Source organism: Micropterus salmoides, unplaced genomic scaffold, assembly GCF_014851395.1.
Source record: "Micropterus salmoides isolate LMB-PRFRI ecotype aquatic unplaced genomic scaffold, ASM1485139v1 Ms_hic_scaffold_20, whole genome shotgun sequence".
NCBI classification, from domain to species: Eukaryota; Metazoa; Chordata; class Actinopteri; order Centrarchiformes; family Centrarchidae; genus Micropterus; species Micropterus salmoides.
In genome coordinates this window covers 7,052,183-7,070,620 of record NW_024041151.1, presented here as the reverse complement: position 1 = coordinate 7,070,620, position 18,438 = coordinate 7,052,183, and the positions used below count along the sequence as shown (strand labels likewise).

At 38.1% G+C, this 18,438-nt stretch overlaps 2 protein-coding genes across 2 annotated transcripts; one reads left to right on the top strand and one right to left on the bottom strand.

Annotated features, from left to right (window-relative positions):
* Positions 1-232: 232 nt before the first annotated feature.
* Positions 233-4,978, top strand: LOC119914717 (corticotropin releasing hormone binding protein). Its single transcript, XM_038734195.1, has 7 exons — positions 233-340; positions 448-541; positions 993-1,150; positions 1,697-1,907; positions 2,347-2,492; positions 4,014-4,131; positions 4,221-4,978. Exons 1-7 carry the CDS (start codon positions 251-253, stop codon positions 4,373-4,375), a joined length of 972 nt encoding a protein of 323 aa, XP_038590123.1. The 5' UTR covers positions 233-250; the 3' UTR covers positions 4,376-4,978.
* Positions 4,979-10,782: 5,804 nt separating this feature from the next.
* On the bottom strand, positions 10,783-14,114 carry s100z (S100 calcium binding protein Z). The gene is made up of 2 exons (XM_038734239.1): positions 13,974-14,114; positions 10,783-11,310 (listed from the first exon to the last, which is right to left on the bottom strand). Exons 1-2 carry the CDS (start codon positions 14,112-14,114, stop codon positions 11,155-11,157), a joined length of 297 nt encoding a protein of 98 aa, XP_038590167.1. The 3' UTR covers positions 10,783-11,154.
* Between the last annotated feature and the right edge of the window lie 4,324 nt (positions 14,115-18,438).

Here is an 18,438-nt window from a genome sequence, read left to right as displayed (position 1 = left end):
TCTCTCTGTCTCTCTCTCTCTCTCTCTCTCTCTGTGTCTCTCTCTCTCAACGTGTCCATCCATGCTCTCGTCACAACCACGCAATTGATTGGGTACGGGAGGGAGAGTGGGGGAGTGGAGGAGAGGGGGGTCTACGGTGGGTGACTGCGACCATGTCACTTGGTCGTTACAGAACCTGGTCCTATAAAACGCAGCGGTGCTCGCAGAGTAGCTCAGACTTTCTCTGCTCAGGTGCGCCTTGCACACAGAGATGCGCGTTATGGAGCGCACTTTTCGACAGCAGCTCTTCTTTCTGGTGTTGTCTCTGTCTGTCCTCAAGGGAGACTCCAGATACATTGAGGTAAGTGTCAACATATACTTAAGCGTTGTTGTTATTCACTTCTGTAAAGATTCACACATAAGTTCACATTGAACTTTGCACACACACTTTGTCCTCTTCTTCTGCAGAACAACGAGATCTCAAAAGATGATTTATATTCATTTTTCACCTCGGAACTCAAGAGAGAAACAACGGAAGAATTAATGTATCACCGACCTTTACGTGAGTCATTTGACATCAAGCCTATATCTTGCAAAAATGCATAATTGAGATGTTGTACAGTTTCTATAGGTGTGTGAGACTGAGATTAAAAAAACAAATATTCATTTATTTATCTCTCACATACATTGTCTTTATTACAAAATCATAAAATGTCGATTTTTAACAGGGCATGTGATATTTTTTACATATGTAGACAGAGTAGTCTGTATATATATTTCAGTTTTAAAGTTTCTATTTGTTTTATTGGTATAAAATGTAACATTTATTTGAGAAGAGGAGCAAATAGGTGATACAGTAGAAACAAAAAAGGGCCAAATATTTGTACAGTATTACAGTATTAATTAAACAAAATCAAAATGCATCTTATGCATGCTATTTTCTGGTGGTTTGGTTCATGATATGCATACCTATTCTAATAGCAAAAATACCTGTGTGTGTGATTGTCTCCCAGGTTGTCTGGACATGGTTGCAGTGGAGGGTAAGTTCACCTTCACAGCAGAGCGTCCTCAGCTCAGCTGTGCTGCTTTCTTCATGGCAGAGCCCAATGAAGTGATAAGTGTGGATTATGACAACGTTGACATCAACTGCAGCGGAGGGGACTTCATCACGGTAAACTTCTCCCACAAAACCATTTTTCTCCTTGTAGGCCTACTTGTTAAAAAAAAAAAAAAAACTCCATCAGCTGTGAAACAGCATCTAGATCCTGGAAGTGAAGCTAAAATATTACCTATTATTATTACTATTATTTATAAAGACTTTTAGCTGTAATGTGTAACAACAACTACTTAGGTTTATTATTTAATCCTATATATTCAATATGGACTATGCCTTTGTTTTTGTACCACAGCAGGTGCTTGATACTGCTGTTTTGAACTGGGGTCAGTCACTTGCTTGCCTAAGCTTAGAAACACTTCCAGATTAGACAAAAAGCTCCTTTAACATAACCTGCTTACTTTAGGTGACGTGCCCTCTAAGCACCTTCTCCATGGTTGCTCACTGATGCTCTCTACATGCTAAACTTATCAAGATGGTCTGAACCCTTTGCACTAAGTTCAGTGTGTTTCCCACAGAGGAAAATAAACCAAAATTCAAAGGCTGCACAAATAAACTTTATTGAATCTGAAATCCTTCTCCGTGTTAATGTGTTCCATAAAGGTGTTTGACGGCTGGGTGATGAAAGGAGAAAAGTTCCCCAGCTCCCAGGATCACCCTCTACCTCTGTACGAGCGCTATGTGGATTACTGTGACTCTGGATCACTGAGGAGAAGCGTGCGCTCTTCTCAGAATGTGGCCATGATCTTCTTCCGCATTCACAACGCTGGCAGCAGCTTCACCCTGATGGTCAGAAAACACATCAATCCTTTACGTAAGTAGATTTGGTCTATTTGTGCAGTGATTCATGTGTGAGTCTGTGGAGATGATACAAGCCTGGCAGGGCTAGTCATCAATTGCACCAACAATTGCCATCATTACATTTCTGGATCAGGACCACGGTCACATGGCAAATGAAAAGAAATGAAAAAAAGCTAAACCTGTACAATTATTTTTCAATATCCGCATTAATTTCCTCAATTTTTAAAAATCATCACTTCATTTGCTATCATGATACCAGACAGCTGGGTTTTCATTACTAAATCACATTTGTATTTTATCATTGTCGGTTTTTGTCACTATTTTGCAATTTGCAATTTTGTCACTAGTTTGTGTGCTTGTGCTTCTGTCTATTTCCACCTGCTTCCATTTAACAATATATTAAGGAAATCTTTATTACTTCCCTCCTTTTACCATTTCTTGTCTCCTTGCAGCCTGTAATGTCATCTCCCAGTCACCAGAGGGCAGTTACACAATGGTTATTCCGCAGCAGCACAGGAACTGCAGCTTCTCCATCATATATCCAGTGGCGATCGACGTCTCTGAGTTCAGTCTGGGACACTTCAACAACTTCCCCAAGGTGAAAAAATGCAAAAAATACTGATTTATCTACAGTTTTCACTCAAACATTGCCTCAGAGCTCATGATTCTTCACCTCACGACATTGTTTCTCAAGGTTTCCACTACTCCAGGATAATGGAGATTAATTGAAATTTGCTAAGGGTGCTCAAGGATGCAGCAAAAAATTACATTAGGAAAACACACAGCAAGATATACTTTCAGAAACATTGCCCCACTTTCAATTAAAATTGTGTGATTTAAGTGAACTGACCCTTTAAAATCTTAATGGTAAGTACAGTTCTTATGCTACTTTAATTGCATATGACTTGCCTCAAGACCCGTTATTTGACAGAATAACAATAATAATGCCTTACCTTCAGCTTACGCCTGCTTTCTGATATTATGACTGTTAACTCACATGTTCCTTTTGTAAATACAATTGTATTCTATTAACATTTCAGGAGTACACAAGTAAACAGAACAGCTCATGCCAGTATGACAAAACAGATCTAAAATTGATATTTTATATTAACAATGGATCACATGATAATAGCTAATAGTAAAGAAGTCACCTAATTGTCACCTAACTCTGCAGTTTCCCACAACTCATTCTAGCTTCTTCTTTTAGCCTGTTGTTTTGGCTTTATGGCCAACAGCTTTACTGTTATGGTTCTTTCACCAGCCTCGTTTCACAGTAGGCATGAAAAAGTTAAAGTGTACACTACCTGCCCAGCATCAAATGACAGAGACGGTAAGAGATGAGTTAGTGAACATAGTAGAGCATTTAGCAGCTAAAGAGCCAGATATTTCCCTCAGGAGTTGGTGGAGACCAAAAGCAGAGCTAAAAGAAGAGTGAATATTGGACTTCAGGCTGCTAGGAACACCAAATGAATGATAATGTTACTCTGTATCAGCTGGATGTGTAAATAAGGAAACATTCACCACATATTAACGGAAAGGCAGTCAGTTTTGTGTTTGCAGCTCGTTTCCGCGTGGCAAAAAAACCCAGTAAATGCAGGTTAGAGATACATTTTTGGCAAGGTTAAGATAAGAGAAACATCAGAAGACATATTTTCAGTTTCAAATTCACATACTAAACCACTCAGCAATCCGGCTCCTCTGTAACACTTTTTACGATGTTCCAAGGACATCAAGCTACTTCGTTTGCTCCTGAACATAAGCATTGCCTGACTTTTTGAACAGATGGCCAACCATGTTACTGACTGGAGAGCACAGTCATATTTGAATAGAAGAGCACGGAGAAAAACAGAGAAATTTATATCTTACAGGATGCACAGAAAACAGCTGCATTTGTAGCTGTACTCTTTGGGACACATTCATCACTGTGATCTTCTATAATACGTAAAACACATTTTTATTGACAGAATTTTCTTTTTGTCATTCACTGTGCTCACCAGTATTATAATACATACTGGCATATCCTACTCAGTCAATAGACTGTGATAAAGTGAATGTCGCTCCACTGAATCCTGTTGATATTGATGTCGCACGTTACAAAGCCATGTGTTGATTCCCACAGAGGTCCATGCCTGGTTGTGCAGAATCAGGAGATTTTGTGCAGCTGCTGGGAGGAAGTGGCATCGACACATCGAAGCTGCTGCCCATCACAGACCTCTGCATCTCCTTCACTGGACCAAGTGAGTACACACTGATGCCCTTCCTTCCACATTATCAAACCCCGCCGGCTGAACTAAGACTTAATGTTTTTCTCTCCTTTTTCCTGCAGCCCACATGAAGATTGGCTGTGATAACACAGTGGTGAGGATGGTGTCTAGCGGGAAGTTTGTTAACCGAGTGTCTTTCAGCTACAGGCTACTGGACAGCCAGGAGCTGCAGATGATTAAACTCAACAATGTGGAAGATTTTTGTTTTAATAACTGATTCTGAAAGGATCATAAAGTGACAAATGTATCATTTGACTGCAAGCATTTTAAAAATTATTTTATTAAAAACAAGAGATGCACCTGGTGGGTCCCTCTGATTGGATGAAATGTCTTAAATCCAAAGACATGAACACAAAGAATGAATAAGATATATACATTCACAGTGATATAATCATTTGACAGATTCCAATTTCCCTGGACTTTCAATTTGTTTGTTTTTGTTTGAAAAACATTTTCCCATCATTTTTTCACTCATACTGGCTGTTGCTAAATAAATCTTAATGAACTGTCCTTTTGTGTTTGGTGGAACTGCTATTGTTTTTATTTTTGTGTATTTATGTGTATTTATTACTACAATACTTGATGGTAATGTTATTATATTATATATGGGTTCATTGTCAACATTCTTGAAAGGGAATGGTGCTGAAATGAATGTTACCTTCTGTTTATTTTGCTGAATGATACATGCTAAGTCATTTACTGTCACTGATGACATAGAGGACAATGGGTAAAGTGTTCGGTATAATAAATTAAAGTGTTCATTGCCATTATGCAGTTAAATTTGTATAAAACCTTTTTGTAATAAAATTATACTGCATGACAAAGCACTCAACTGTGGTTATGCTCTTACTTCAGTTCTGCCGACAGGAGTTTCCTGATGTGTTACAAAGTGTGCATTGCAGCACTTACAATGATAAACACATTCAAGATCTTCTACATGACAAACAATGTATTATACAGGCTAAAGTGTCCTAAAGTACTGGGACACAGTTAATCTGAATAGCAAGACCAAACTGAATTTGGATTTAAATTGTACAATTAAAAAACTACATATCATTGTGCACTCGTTACAAGCTTTATGTTTCTATAATTGAGCTCAGTTTCAATCAACAATGTTATATCAAGATGCAAAGTATCACACACACAGCAAAGATCAGATCAAAACATCAGATACATACAAACACACACAGTTTTATATTTACATACAGGATATTCACCACTCTTCTTACTCGTTGTATTCAGATAAAACACCTGCAACTATTCCTGTCTGTTCTGTGCACTGCTCCATTAAATTACTTTAAATTAATTAGTTTCAGTGGGGGAACACATATGGGAGGTGTTTATTGCTCCACCTTTCCAGACAGCACTGTGTCTGTTTGCTCAGTAGTGTATTAAAGTAGTGGGACAACACTAAGACAAACTTTAAAGGTACATTCTGTGGTCATTTGGAAATGTTTGAATGACAAAGCCAATGTCTGTTTGCGTTATCAGTCCATTTGGGATGAATTATTCCAGTATGCGTGTTTGCCTGCTGGTCCTTTTCAGCCATTTCTGATATTGATCTTCAAAACATTTTGGTTTCAATTGGAGTCTTTGGCTTCACTGGATCAATTACAAACCATGATATAGCCATGGACTGTACATGAGAAGTGGACATAGTCATCATGACGTCACCTGTTTTGAAGCCTCGAGTTTGGCTGATAGGCCGCCGCCATGTTTATTTGTTGCAACCATCGTGGCTGGTCCACGACACTGTTCAAGACCGAAATATCTATCAACTATTGGATGGATTGCCATGAAATGTTGTACAGACATTTACGGTCCTCTAGCGCCACCAGCAGTTTCAATTTGTCCAATATTTTGGTTCATCACCAAATACCTGTAAAACACTTAGCAGTACTTTGTGTTTAGTGCTAATTAGTATATGTTAGCATGCTTGCACACCTAACTGAGAACGTAAACATTACACCTGCTAAACATCAGCATGTTGTCATTGTAAGCATGTTAGCATGCAGATGTTAGCATTTAGCTCAAAGTAGGTGTGCCAAAGTAGTCACAGGTTATGGCTTTTTTAAAACACTGTTCACTCACCTGATACACAGAGACTCTACAGGGACAATTATTTGAAATTGGTTCCAGATGACATTATCCCCACAATTTAATTCATTGTTTATAAAAAACAATTTGAAACTCTCACATCTTGGCAAACAACCAAGAGACCTTCCAGGTTATCAGGGATGCATGTGCCTCTTCATCATTCTTTCAGATGCTGGATGATGTCACTGGTTTCTGGTATATAACCGCCCCTTACTGTCACCACAGAGAGAACAGCAGCTGATATCTTTGAAAATAATGGCTGGTGAATGGTACCAACCAATGGGGCAGCAAGTGATTAAAGGCCTGCAAGTGTATTATCATTGACAGACACCTGCATCCACAGCCGGTGAAGAACGAACGTGTGACGCTGTGTGTGTGAGTGTGTGTGTATGTTTAAATACCGTAGTGAGAAGCTCACTGATTTAAATTTGAATATTTCAGGAAAAGAAGGTGTGAATACAAAGCAGCTGTACAGCTGCCTAAAGGGACAGTTCTTTCTCTCTCTCTCTCTCTCTCTCTCCATATATATATATAGAGAGAGAGAGAGAGAGAGAGAGATATGTACATATATTTATATTTATATTTTCTATATATATATATATGGAGAGAAATAACTGTCACTTTAGGCAGCTGTACAGCGGCTTTGTAATCACACCTTCTTACATACATACATATATTTATATACTTATAGTTGTATATTTTATTATTTTTTTTATCAGCTGTAAGTCTCACATTTGGATTCCTGTATGTTTTGCTCATTTGCTTGAACATCTGTTGTACTGTGTTACTATCTTACATAGCTTCCTATGTGTCCCTTCTGTGCTCAGTGGTGAAATTAATGAACAAGCCTAATGACGCATTCACTCTGGGAAATTAATTTTCCCAGACAACATGGTCTGAAAGTTATTTTCTGTGGACTATTATATACAGTACATTAGACAGTATGGTATATTTTATATTGTTTGTGTTCTATACATTGTCAGTAAAGGCCTGATCGTGTTCAGAAGTCACTTTCCGTTCTTTTATACTACAAACAGTTGAGATGTTGCTCAAATGAAGTGTTTTGGATGACGGTTTGATTGAACTCCTCTTACTCTACAGACTGAGAAAATCAAGCATGACATTTAAATCTGGCCTTTCTGAGCGGCAAAATTATCAATACTTTGTCAATCAGCAGGGGCTTAAAGCGGATACAAACACTCAATATTTTAAATGCTGTCCCTCTCAAAACATCATATTCATGAAGCAATTCTAAACCAATCAGCATTTGTTGCTTAATAATATACTGTAGGCCTACTGTGTGTATTTTACAAAAGGGATTCTTTTTCTCTACATCTCTTTGAGGTGGGAAGGTATATTTGTGAAATGACTTGAATATTTACTGATTGATTGGTTGTTTTTATTGCAAATTAATCAAATAATTTGGCATCCCTCGAGGGATATCCATACAATTTTCCAGGTTAAACCACGCTGTGGAAAATCTGGCTCTTCACGTGCTGTGCTTTATAATAGGATCATCCTCCATCTGTTACTAAGCAGCACCACAGGTGTTCAGGCATATAAGGATTACTCGTGTGATTGTCAAAGCTTTTGTAAATGTCTTCTTTAATGTTTCACAACTGTTTCTGCTGCCTAAAACTGTGAGGAAGATCTGAAGCCTAAGTGTATGAATTTTTTGTGTTGTTGTGTATTTGTTTATGTGTACACTTTGTTGTACTTGCTGGACTTCATATTGTACATACTAGAAATTATGCATGTTACTAAAATACTGTACTTTTCGAGTGCGCCATGATTTCTCTGCATAAACCACTGATTATATATTTCTGTACTGTATCAACCTTTTCACAAATTTTTCACATTTATTTTCATCTGCAAGCTTCTGATTAGATTGTGTCTCTTTTTCTGATATTGATGTACTATATATGTCTGATTTATCTTGTCTCTCTTGATTATTTCATCTCTTTTTTATTATGTAAATGCTGGTTCTGAAAGGCGAAATCCCAGTAACAAAAAAAGAAAATGCAGAGCCAACTTGGATGTTCCTTGTTAAAACTTGCAGCTGTAAAAAACGTTCTTCACTTTAAAAATACTTTAATCCACAAGGTTTATGTTACAATAAATTTTTATACTTCTCATCAATAGCTAGAAAATACTGAAACCATTACACACATACATACACAAACACAGATCACTCCTAATGAGGAGCTGTGACAGAAACAGTGACGCACGAGTGACGAAACAGGAGAATGGACAGAATGTGGGAGATAAGGGCTTGAGTCATTTTTAAAGACATTTCTTGTAGGTAGCGGCTACATTTGGAGTGTCAGAAAAAACACATAGAAATATCAGTATAAGAGACATGTTAGGCTACATTAGAAAATCTCCCTCAGTTGTTTTCAATCCCTCCTTTTTTCCACCATTATTTTCTTTCCTTCTACTTACTGGACATTTATTTTCAATTGACTTCACGCTGTTATTAACAACTATATGTGCTCTTTCAGGCAATGTAACATGTGACATGTGTGAGAAACAAATTCATAATATTTTTTTGGACTTTATTGGTCTTTCACCTGCTTTTTGCTCTCCTTTTCCTCCCTAGCCTTTCTCCCATTTTTATTTCCATTATCGCTCTCCCACCCTCCATCTCGCCGAGTTGGAGTACATGATGACAAAAGTACATGAACCTCATCTTTTCTTATTTATCACATGTTTCTTGTCTGCCCCCTTTTGTCCCTGCTATCAGAGTTTCTGGTCTGGTTGTGATTCCTCCTTCTGACTTTAAATGTAAAACTAAATAACAGACCAATATTATTTCTGATATGCCCATAGAGATCTGCCTAATATTTTGTTTCTGTCAAACACAATTTTAATTGAAACTGATATTTCAAAACTGCCATCAAGTCTGCAAACTGGAAACGTAAAAGTAAGTAACTAATCGCCAGTCCCCCACACTGTCATGATCATACTGATTCAAGAAACTATGACACATGCTTAGGACAGATGACTCAAACTTTACAATCTGTAGGAAAAGTCTCCTCTGCTGAAAGCAGAGCTGAAAGTTCCTGTACATGACGTTTAGTCTCAGGAAATGAAGAGTGTGTGTGGAAGTAGAGGCCTTTTATATGAGTGAGAATATAAATATCCAAAATTTAAAATGATCAAATGACACTTAGGATTGATTGCGACCTTTCAAAAGTGGAACAAAAAACATAATTACTGCATGGCATCTTCCCACGGGGTGATTATCCTGCTTGATTACAGCCAATCACAGACAAACTGCATTGTAACGGTGAGGGTTTGTGCAAACACCATCTGTGCGTATAAAAGCATCAGACTTGCCACTGGATTTTGTTTCAGTAATTTTCCTCCACGTCACAGCTGAGAATTTAATTGCAAATAAACTGTATGGTTGGGTATTTGCGGAAAAGGGACGTACAGAGGAAAACCCTTGGAAAATGCAGCTTGATTCGTCTTCATTTTTGTCCTCCCCAAAGTGAGAATATCAGCGTTTCTGCTTCAGGGGATCACGCGTCCGTGTGATTGGTGGATGCTGCTGGACACAGGTGGCCTGTGCGTACTGGGATCGCCATGCGTCATCGAGACACGGTACACAGTCATTTCCCAAAAGCACAGCCTCTCTCGCCTTGTGAGATGTCCAGTAAGTGGAAGCTGAATGAGAGAACACTTACTCTCACATGCACTCCCACATGTACAGTGGTGGAAAGTACATTTAGCTGTACTTAATGAACATTTTGAGGAGTAATTTTGCTGCTTTACATGTCTACTCCACTATATAAGGGAAATATAATGTTTAATTTTCTGCAGCTATTTGACAGTTATACTTGCTAATTATTTTCCGATTATGATTTTACATAAAAATATTTATTTACATATTTAATGAGCTTAAAAAATACACTACACTTTCTTTTTTTCTATTCTTGTTTTTTTGCACCCAATAAATAAAAATCCAAGAAAAAGGCATGTCTTCCAATTAATTTATTTTGACACATCAGTTGTCATATTAAAACACAATGCTCAAAGTCAAATATTTGTCAAACATAGATACACACAATACATTTAAAAGCATTAAATGTTACAGACAATGTACATCCCTTAGCAATGAAACATAAAGTAAACAGTTGGCTTATTCACTGTGATCGTGTGCATTTTCCCACGACTCTACCTTGCAGGGGAAAAAGTATTCCTCCTGGGGAGACTGACAGCAAGACTGATAGCAAGACTGACAGCAAGACTGACAAGGGACAAAACTGTTTCCTAAACGCACCATCAGGCTGTGACAATGCATCAATAGGCTTTATGAAATATTTAACTTTTGACATTTAAAATGGAACAGGCACAGTGTCAGCTGGGACGTCTACTGGGACAAAAAAAAATGAATGAGAATGAACATTCTGAGATAACAAAGGTGTCTTTTTAAAGGTTAATGTCACTGAATGAATTGTCAGTAATGACCGTACTGTGCTGTCTTTTAGACAAAACAAGAAGAGTTTAGTTTTTACTGTAATGTCCCAAGTTTAGGATAAAAACACAGCTCCAAACACAATAGATACATAACAATGACAACACCGGACAATTTAGGAAAAGGGCACTTTCTATTTTCTATTTGCAAACACCACTCTAACATAAGAATGACTATAATTTGGATCAGACAAGCTCAACGTAAGATCACAAAGTCATCAACAGTTCCAGGCTGAAAATTGATAAGACAACATGACATCTATGAGTGTCTACATTTATAACTGTTACATTCACAATCCTATACTCATGTATAAATGCTATTACAAATTATTCAACTGGAACATTTACTTTTTTTAATGTGATGACATTTAATCCTGACAAAGATTTACACTTGGTTTACAGTCGGTTTCTTACACACATCTACTTGGCTTTCTTCTTCTGCTCTTGGAAGAAGTCATTGCAGGCAACAGTCAGTGCTGCCACCAAGACAACAAACTCATTGAAATCCACCTCGTTGTCTTTGTTAGAGTCCAGGTCATTCATGATTTTCTCCACCAGCATTGGATCCTTCTGAGACTGAAAACAAAAATACAGAAATAAAGAGAATATTAATCCAACAAACAAGCAGCACTGGGAATGATGTAAATGTCTTAATGATTCTCCTGTATAACATGGACGCAACACAAACTACATTTAGGTCATGAGGAACACACATGCAGTCATCTGATTGATATTGGCCCTTAATATTGACTCAAGGCAGAAGCTGCCATCCGCGTCCAGTGGAGAACAGAGTGATGTTGCTGCTAAATGACCCATGAGCTGCAGCTGATTGCACGCGACATTTATTGCTTTGCTCATTTCCTTCAGGATTGAAAAAGCAACATGTGGTTTTCCTTTTCAACCCTCTAACCTTCGAGGCAGCGGTGATCTTTATTTTGAGTCGCTCATTAAAGGTCATATTTTTGCAATGGCTGAAATTAAAATCCAGTCCACACCAAGGGCAAGTTTAGATTGGGTTTTTTATTAAGAAAACATGACTGCAATACTGATGAATATTTTATGCAGTTTGAATTTTTTCATGGTCAAAATAACTCAAAGCTATATTTAAGCATACAGCTAAATTGTGTTCTGCATGTATGAATGTATATATTTTTATTTACTTTTAAAATGTGACTTTCATGCTTTCAATGAGTCAAGTATATTGTAAAAAGAGATAAATAACCAAGATAAACTATTAACTTATAACTTTTTCAGACTCTTACACATGATATATATATATATATATATATATATATGTATATATATATATATATATATATATATATATATAGTTTTCAGCTGACGCAAAGTTTAAAAAGCAAACAATATTTTTCACTTTAAAAGAAGAAACGTTTTCTCTTATCATTCTGTTTATCTGAACAATTAAAAAACCCAAATTTGGAGATACATGGTTTTCAGAGAGATTGACACTTAGGGGAAAAACATTTGTCAAATTATTTCATTTAACAATTTCACACTTAAATAAAATGTATTAATTAAAATATACAAGTAGTTCCAAAATTACCAAAACTTAAAAAAAAAATCATCTAAATTTAAACTACCAATCCTGAATTGAGCACCAAATTTAAGATAAACTGAAACAGAAATAATAAATAATACTTCTACATATTGTAAAGGGAAAAAAACAAAACTAAGAGACATGGCTGTCCTCTAAAGCTTCTCTCTCCTCTGCTGTCTGGAGTTTCAGTCTGGGGAGCATCTTTTTTATATTACACACCTACTTCTAAACTGAACGATAAATATACAGTAGTTTATCAAGCCTTTGGTTTGCAAGTGTCAAAGTTTTCTGTCAGAGGAAACTGAGAGTGAATGTTATGCTTGGGCTGCATCTATTCTCAGAGGTGACTACAGCCCCGGGGGATGTGACGACATCATGACAGTGTCTATATTTGGAGGCGATATAGGCCACTGATGATGATGTGTGTGCACCTGAGGCTTCCCATCCGTATTAGAGGACAAGAAGAGAAGAGGAAAAAAAACATATCTGAGGGCATCAGAGGTTTGACTCTCAAGCCTCAGCCGTTTTGTTGATGTGTTGATCTCAATCATCTGGAACATGAGGCTTGTCCACACTGCTATCACATAGACTCAGGGGCTGAGGCTTATCTGAAATGACCTTATCTATCTCCCCCTCCACATTCTTTATTTCCCACAGCGCTATGATGTGAGTGCCACCAGCAGTTACACTTTGACAGCAGCAATCAATGAGAAAACAATTTCCTCAAACAAGGTCAGAAGGCTCCATCTTAAATCATTTGAAAACATGGTTATCTCATTTGACTTTTAAGCGAGTCAGGCAACAGTAAAGTGTCATCCAGAGTGGGAAAGATCCTTAATTAAAAAAGTGAGTTAACATAATTACTATTGGACATTCTGGATCAATTGAGGAAATACAGGGAGATGTACAGGTCACACTTTGGTGCACCAACACATTCCCACATTCTCTCTTTCTCTCTCAAGGTGCCATGTGTATTATGTGTCTTTGATTTGTCTGTTACACTTTCCTACATTTCCTTTTTGTGAATATTTAGTGCCTCCTAATATAATAACTTTATCTGAAGTAATAGTAACAGTTATTCTCAGGTGGAGTTGAACCAAGGTCCAAGCAAATATTTTGAAGTCAAGATCGCTGGCAGACTGGGTCTTGGAGGTTCAGTCCAGGAGGTGAGTGTCTATTGAGCTGCTGTCTTAGTGTATCAGAAGCTGAGGTTACCTATTTGAGTGAAGACTCTAAGCTTTTAGATCTACTTTCCTTGCTTCATTTTGGTGGCCTGACTGTCAGGACACAAAAACTGTCACTGGAAAATCTCGCTGCAGATGCTCCAGTGACAGGGGCTGAGCAAAAAAGACTTCAGAGGAGGGGAGGATGGGTCCTGCACTGCTTCGATCGCTTCTTTTAAAGCACTCTGGTTGCTACCTGGCTACGGGGTTCAGTATAAAAATGCCACACACAATAGAAAATTAAGAGTCAGGGCTTTGCTGAAAATATTCACAAATAACTATGTCCCAAATAACTTAAATGCTTGATCGCTGTGAGGATGGTCATATTTTTCCTTTTGAGAAGACTTCTCTAATTCAGCGAAAACCTCAGCAAACTGATGGTGTAACAACTTCAATTTAAATGCACAATAGACTAAACAATCAACAACACAATCGCAATACTGAAATGTTTACTTTACCATGAGGAAGTCAGTGAGCTCACTGTTCAAGAGTTGCTTTAACTCGCCCTTGTTGAGTTTGTATTTGTCACCATCATGTCCAGAGTAGTTATAGAAGACTGTTATCAGAGCATCCATTGCACCCTCGAGTTGGCTCGGCATTCTGCTGGAAGGATGATAACTCTTGCAGGTTCCTGACAAAATAAATGTTTTATGGTTTACACATTTAATGTAACAAGACTAACATTATTTAGTAAGAAACAGAGTATTTGTGAGTGGTGTTCTTACCTGGTTAGAGTCCCGTACAAATGTGATATTAGACCCAGCGGCACAGCTTGTTTATGAGGAAATGAGGAGAAGCTAAGTGGGCCATCCTCTATCTTTCTGACGATAATTAATTCCACAGGTGAGACGCCCATGGTAACTGTCTTCCTTTCCAGGTTTTAATCAAGGCCGCTAAGTGAAAAACAAAACACGTACCTGTGTAACCCTGGAGCCCCCCCAGGTATTCACACATGTCTGTGTCTCTTACATAGACCTAGAACTATTAGAAGAATTATCCACCAAGCGTAGAAATTTGTTTTCGGCTCACCAAACAAACAAAACAACAACATGAGAAACAAACAAGCAGTTGATAAAACTCACAGACAAGGTCACGTTACACTTATTCTAAGTTCATTGTATTCATCTTAAAGGAAGAATGATGTGGATTATGTTTTTACATTTTATTACATTTAAATTAGTCTTTTACTGATTAAAGCCATTTCTAAATGTATTTATTTATGGCCCACATGTGTCTCCATTACTTTTTTTGTGGAAATGTAAAGCAGTCCTGTCCTTAGAACCACAATGGAAAATATTAACTGAAAAAAGAAGTTCATGTATTTTGCTCAGGGGAGACTTGCTTTTTACATGAGTGGACAGAAAACATTTGTTATCTGTATGTAGGTATACATGTACTGTACACAGTGTGTGTATCTAGAAAGCAAATAAATACATTTATTGCACAAGTATTGTGCATTAGAAAGATTTTGAGGTACTTTTTGAGTATTACATTTTGTGTCACTCTTAGCCACTACAATCAGATACAATCATACATTATCAGGATAGGAATTTCTGAAATCTTGCAGTTAAGTCAAGTTGCTACTTCCCTACGCCTCAAGAAACGCAATGGCGACCAATAGTTTTAGGGTTTTCGCCTCCTCGTCAGCGTGTCAGCCTCCCATACCTGAAGTCACCGGTTCGAGACAGAACCGTGCTGATAGCCAAGACCTGCAGACATGAAGGATAACAGTTTGCGTCACATAACAAAATACCGGATATTAATATGTTATTTTCAGTTTGAGTGACTCTTTATTTACTTCTCTCTACATCAATCTGGCTGCAGTTGGCTTGTAACTTTTTAGCAACAGGCCATGGAGGCACAAGGAAGTCTAGCATACAATACTATACAAAAAGTGGATGTTCTAAATTAAATATGACTCTCCATGACAAAAGTTTCATTGTTTGAGCATGACATGGTAACACTTTTATAGTTCTCTGTTAAAGGAGCTTTTCACTGAAGGTCATATTACTAGCAGGAGGAGTACTACTCAACCTCTGTGTAGTATAATGTCCTCTGTTTCTCTGTAAAATAACCCTGACTGTGTCACAGTGATGTCATCAGGATTATCTCTGCTCGGTCTTGAGGCTTGAAATATATGACAAAAGTGCCTGCACAGAGTTGGAAGGACGTGTGTGTTTACACCCTGTAAAGAGTGTTTACAGGTAGGGTCTAATGGAAGATAGCATGCAGTTTGTGGGAAATGTAGCATCTAGCATTATTGGAGCTTGACCTACATCAGGGACTAAAAATCGGGTTATCTCTCAGCCTCTGCTGCACCAATGTTGACCATTCTCTTAAAAAAATCTGTCCCGCAAATTACTTTTACAAACTATATCTCTGGGGTACACCTGTAAGAAGTCTGAATCAAAGAGTTTCCATGTGTTCTTATAGTCATAAAATATTTTTTAAGAGTAGGAAGTGGTGGTGATCAGATTGATGGACAATGGCCGTACAAAGTCCAGGAGATTGGGGCCAGAGAGCGGAGTTTGCATCCTGTGTGGTTTGGTTTACGGAACAAAAGCACTTCTGTAAGGGAAATATTGTGATTTCACTAAAAATTTCTTAAAGCAAACAAGTTATTTCTAACACATTAAGTCACTTTTGACTTTTTCAGTGTACGTTCTTTTTTGAAGTACTGTGACTGCATAATTATAACCAGAGCTGACTTACTTGATTGGGTTTTCCAACATGGCAACATCTGCATATCCCATTTACCTCAGCAGTGTGCACTCTACTTTACTGAAACCACAGAGCGGGTTTTGATTTGTTGATGTGTTTTGTGCCTCCCAAGAAACCACTGGATTCACTTCATTTCAGTGAAATAAATCAAACTGTAGAGACTTGCTTGACAGCAGGTTGCCATTCTCTCAGTTTCACCTTGTGATTCAAAATCGTCATGTTCTCATTGTAGGGTTTATTTTTAGCAACAGCAGCATTCGCCCTTTGTCATTTCGTGGCCGACGGTCGCTCTCATACATGATTTACCCTCCTCTGTCACAGTGGAGAATAACACTCCATTCATCCCTCAGCCCCCAAAGACAACACCTGAGGGATATTAGTTGTCAGGTGTGCCTGCAACTTTTCTCCCACAAGCAGCCACTGCCACGGAGAAAATAAGTTTCCATTTATTAAGGTGATGAAACAGTTTCCCTCAGCTGCTAGTAGTAACTGTTGTGCAAAAAGATGACATGAAACCTTCAACACAAACTGATACCACACCAAACACTGTGTGCAGTGAAAGTTGTTGTCCCTGTTGGGAGTTTTAAGCCCAGCTCACAGTCTTTAAGAGGATAGGAAGCTTGCCTCCTACCTACGTGACAGATGATATATCATTTTATGTGCCCTCGTGTACCCTCAGGTCCTCTGTCACATCTTCAAGGTCACTACCAAGACAATAGGAGATTATACGGCTCTGAAATATCTTTCTGCAATAAGATAGAAAAAGACATTTGAAATGAATGTCACATGAAGACAATTGATCAATACTGAATTCACCTTTGATGTGAAGCATGAATCAACTACTGGACTATAAGTTAATCACATTACTCAGCAGTTCCCCTTCTGCACGCCTGTCTTTGCTTTGTGAAACACAATTTTTGTACTTTGTTGTTGAAGTGCATTAGCTGTCTATTTACCCACCACCCAGTTCCATTCAAGTACATTTTTTGTATCTAAATTAAAATTTCTACATCTCATCAGTTTATGTGTGACTATTTTTGTCCCATTGCATAAACTAAGATGGTGAACAAGGTAAACACCTACTAAACTTCAGCTTGTTAGCACTGGCAGTGTGAACATGTAGCTTAAAACTCACTGTATTTAAGCCTGTCACAAACCGGGCACATGCATGTGATAAAGATGGGAGACAAGCCAAGCTAAAGTGCTAAAAGATAAACACGGAGGGTGGCAATTTGTGCATGGAACTGCCGAACTGTCCAGGGTGTACCCCGCCTTTCGCCCGATGTCAGCTGTTATTGGCTCCAGCCCCCTGCGACCCTGTACACAGGAAGAGCGGTTGAAGATGGATGGATGGATGGATGGAGAGAGAGAGAGAGAGAGAAAGGGAGATGGAGAGTGATCTTGGTGGAGGACTAAACAAGTGCCACCACTTTAGGTTTAACAACCTCCCTGACTGCAGGCTCCTGCAAGAGAGAACAAGTCACTGCAGGCAGAAAGCAAGGGGCTGTAACAAGCCTCTCAACAAGCTGCTGGCATGGCTGTAGACTCTCTTGTTCCTTTTGTCTTGCTGACGTGTGCGATGAAACCTGCTGAAGTCTCACACTGACTCTGTATTCTCAGGTTTCTGCACCAGGCTGACTGGAGGCTCTGTCTTCCACTCTTGCACAGGCTTTTTGAGTGGGTGTGGACCTTCACCTGATGATGAGCCCTGACGTGATTCTGTTCCTATTCCTTTCATAACTTCAGCGGCGTTAACACATGCTGTCACACAGCCCTAAGCAGCCTTTACATAAAGAAAGAAATGTACTCAGGATGAAACAATCGAGGGCTATTTTCACAACTCTGTATCTCTTCTTCTTCAGGTTTAAACACTCATATTTCGACTGCTGAGAGCAACTGATAAAACAACTGATGATACAAATTCTATTCTTTGTCTGACAATTACTTTGTTTTTCAAACTGACTTTTCTGTTGTTGGGCCTGAATTCAGATAATATAACATGAAAGCGAAGTCTGGTAGCTGTTGTATTGGAGTTATTACAATATTGAATGCATCTTGATTTTTTAAATGAAATCATTTGTGCATGTTTATAAAGTGTTTCAAAACACACTTGTGTGCAATCATGTCACTAAACAAATGTATGTTATACTGTTTTATCAATATTCATTAGCTGTTCACTAAATGTATAACACATTTACATTA

What these genes read in the sequence shown, in the direction of transcription:
- s100z (XM_038734239.1), bottom strand. Translation starts at nt 14,114, where the DNA reads ATGCCGAGCCAACTCGAGGGTGCAATGGATGCTCTGATAACAGTCTTC. An exon ending in AGCTCACTGACTTCCTCATG is followed by an intron (nt 11,311 to 13,973) that starts GTAAAGTAAACA and finishes TTTTGTTTTCAG; the next exon opens with TCTCAGAAGGATCCAATGCT.
- LOC119914717 (XM_038734195.1), top strand. Translation starts at nt 251, where the DNA reads ATGCGCGTTATGGAGCGCACTTTTCGACAGCAGCTCTTCTTTCTGGTG. An exon ending in GCGGAGGGGACTTCATCACG is followed by an intron (nt 1,151 to 1,696) that starts GTAAACTTCTCC and finishes TGTTCCATAAAG; the next exon opens with GTGTTTGACGGCTGGGTGAT. An exon ending in AAAACACATCAATCCTTTAC is followed by an intron (nt 1,908 to 2,346) that starts GTAAGTAGATTT and finishes GTCTCCTTGCAG; the next exon opens with CCTGTAATGTCATCTCCCAG.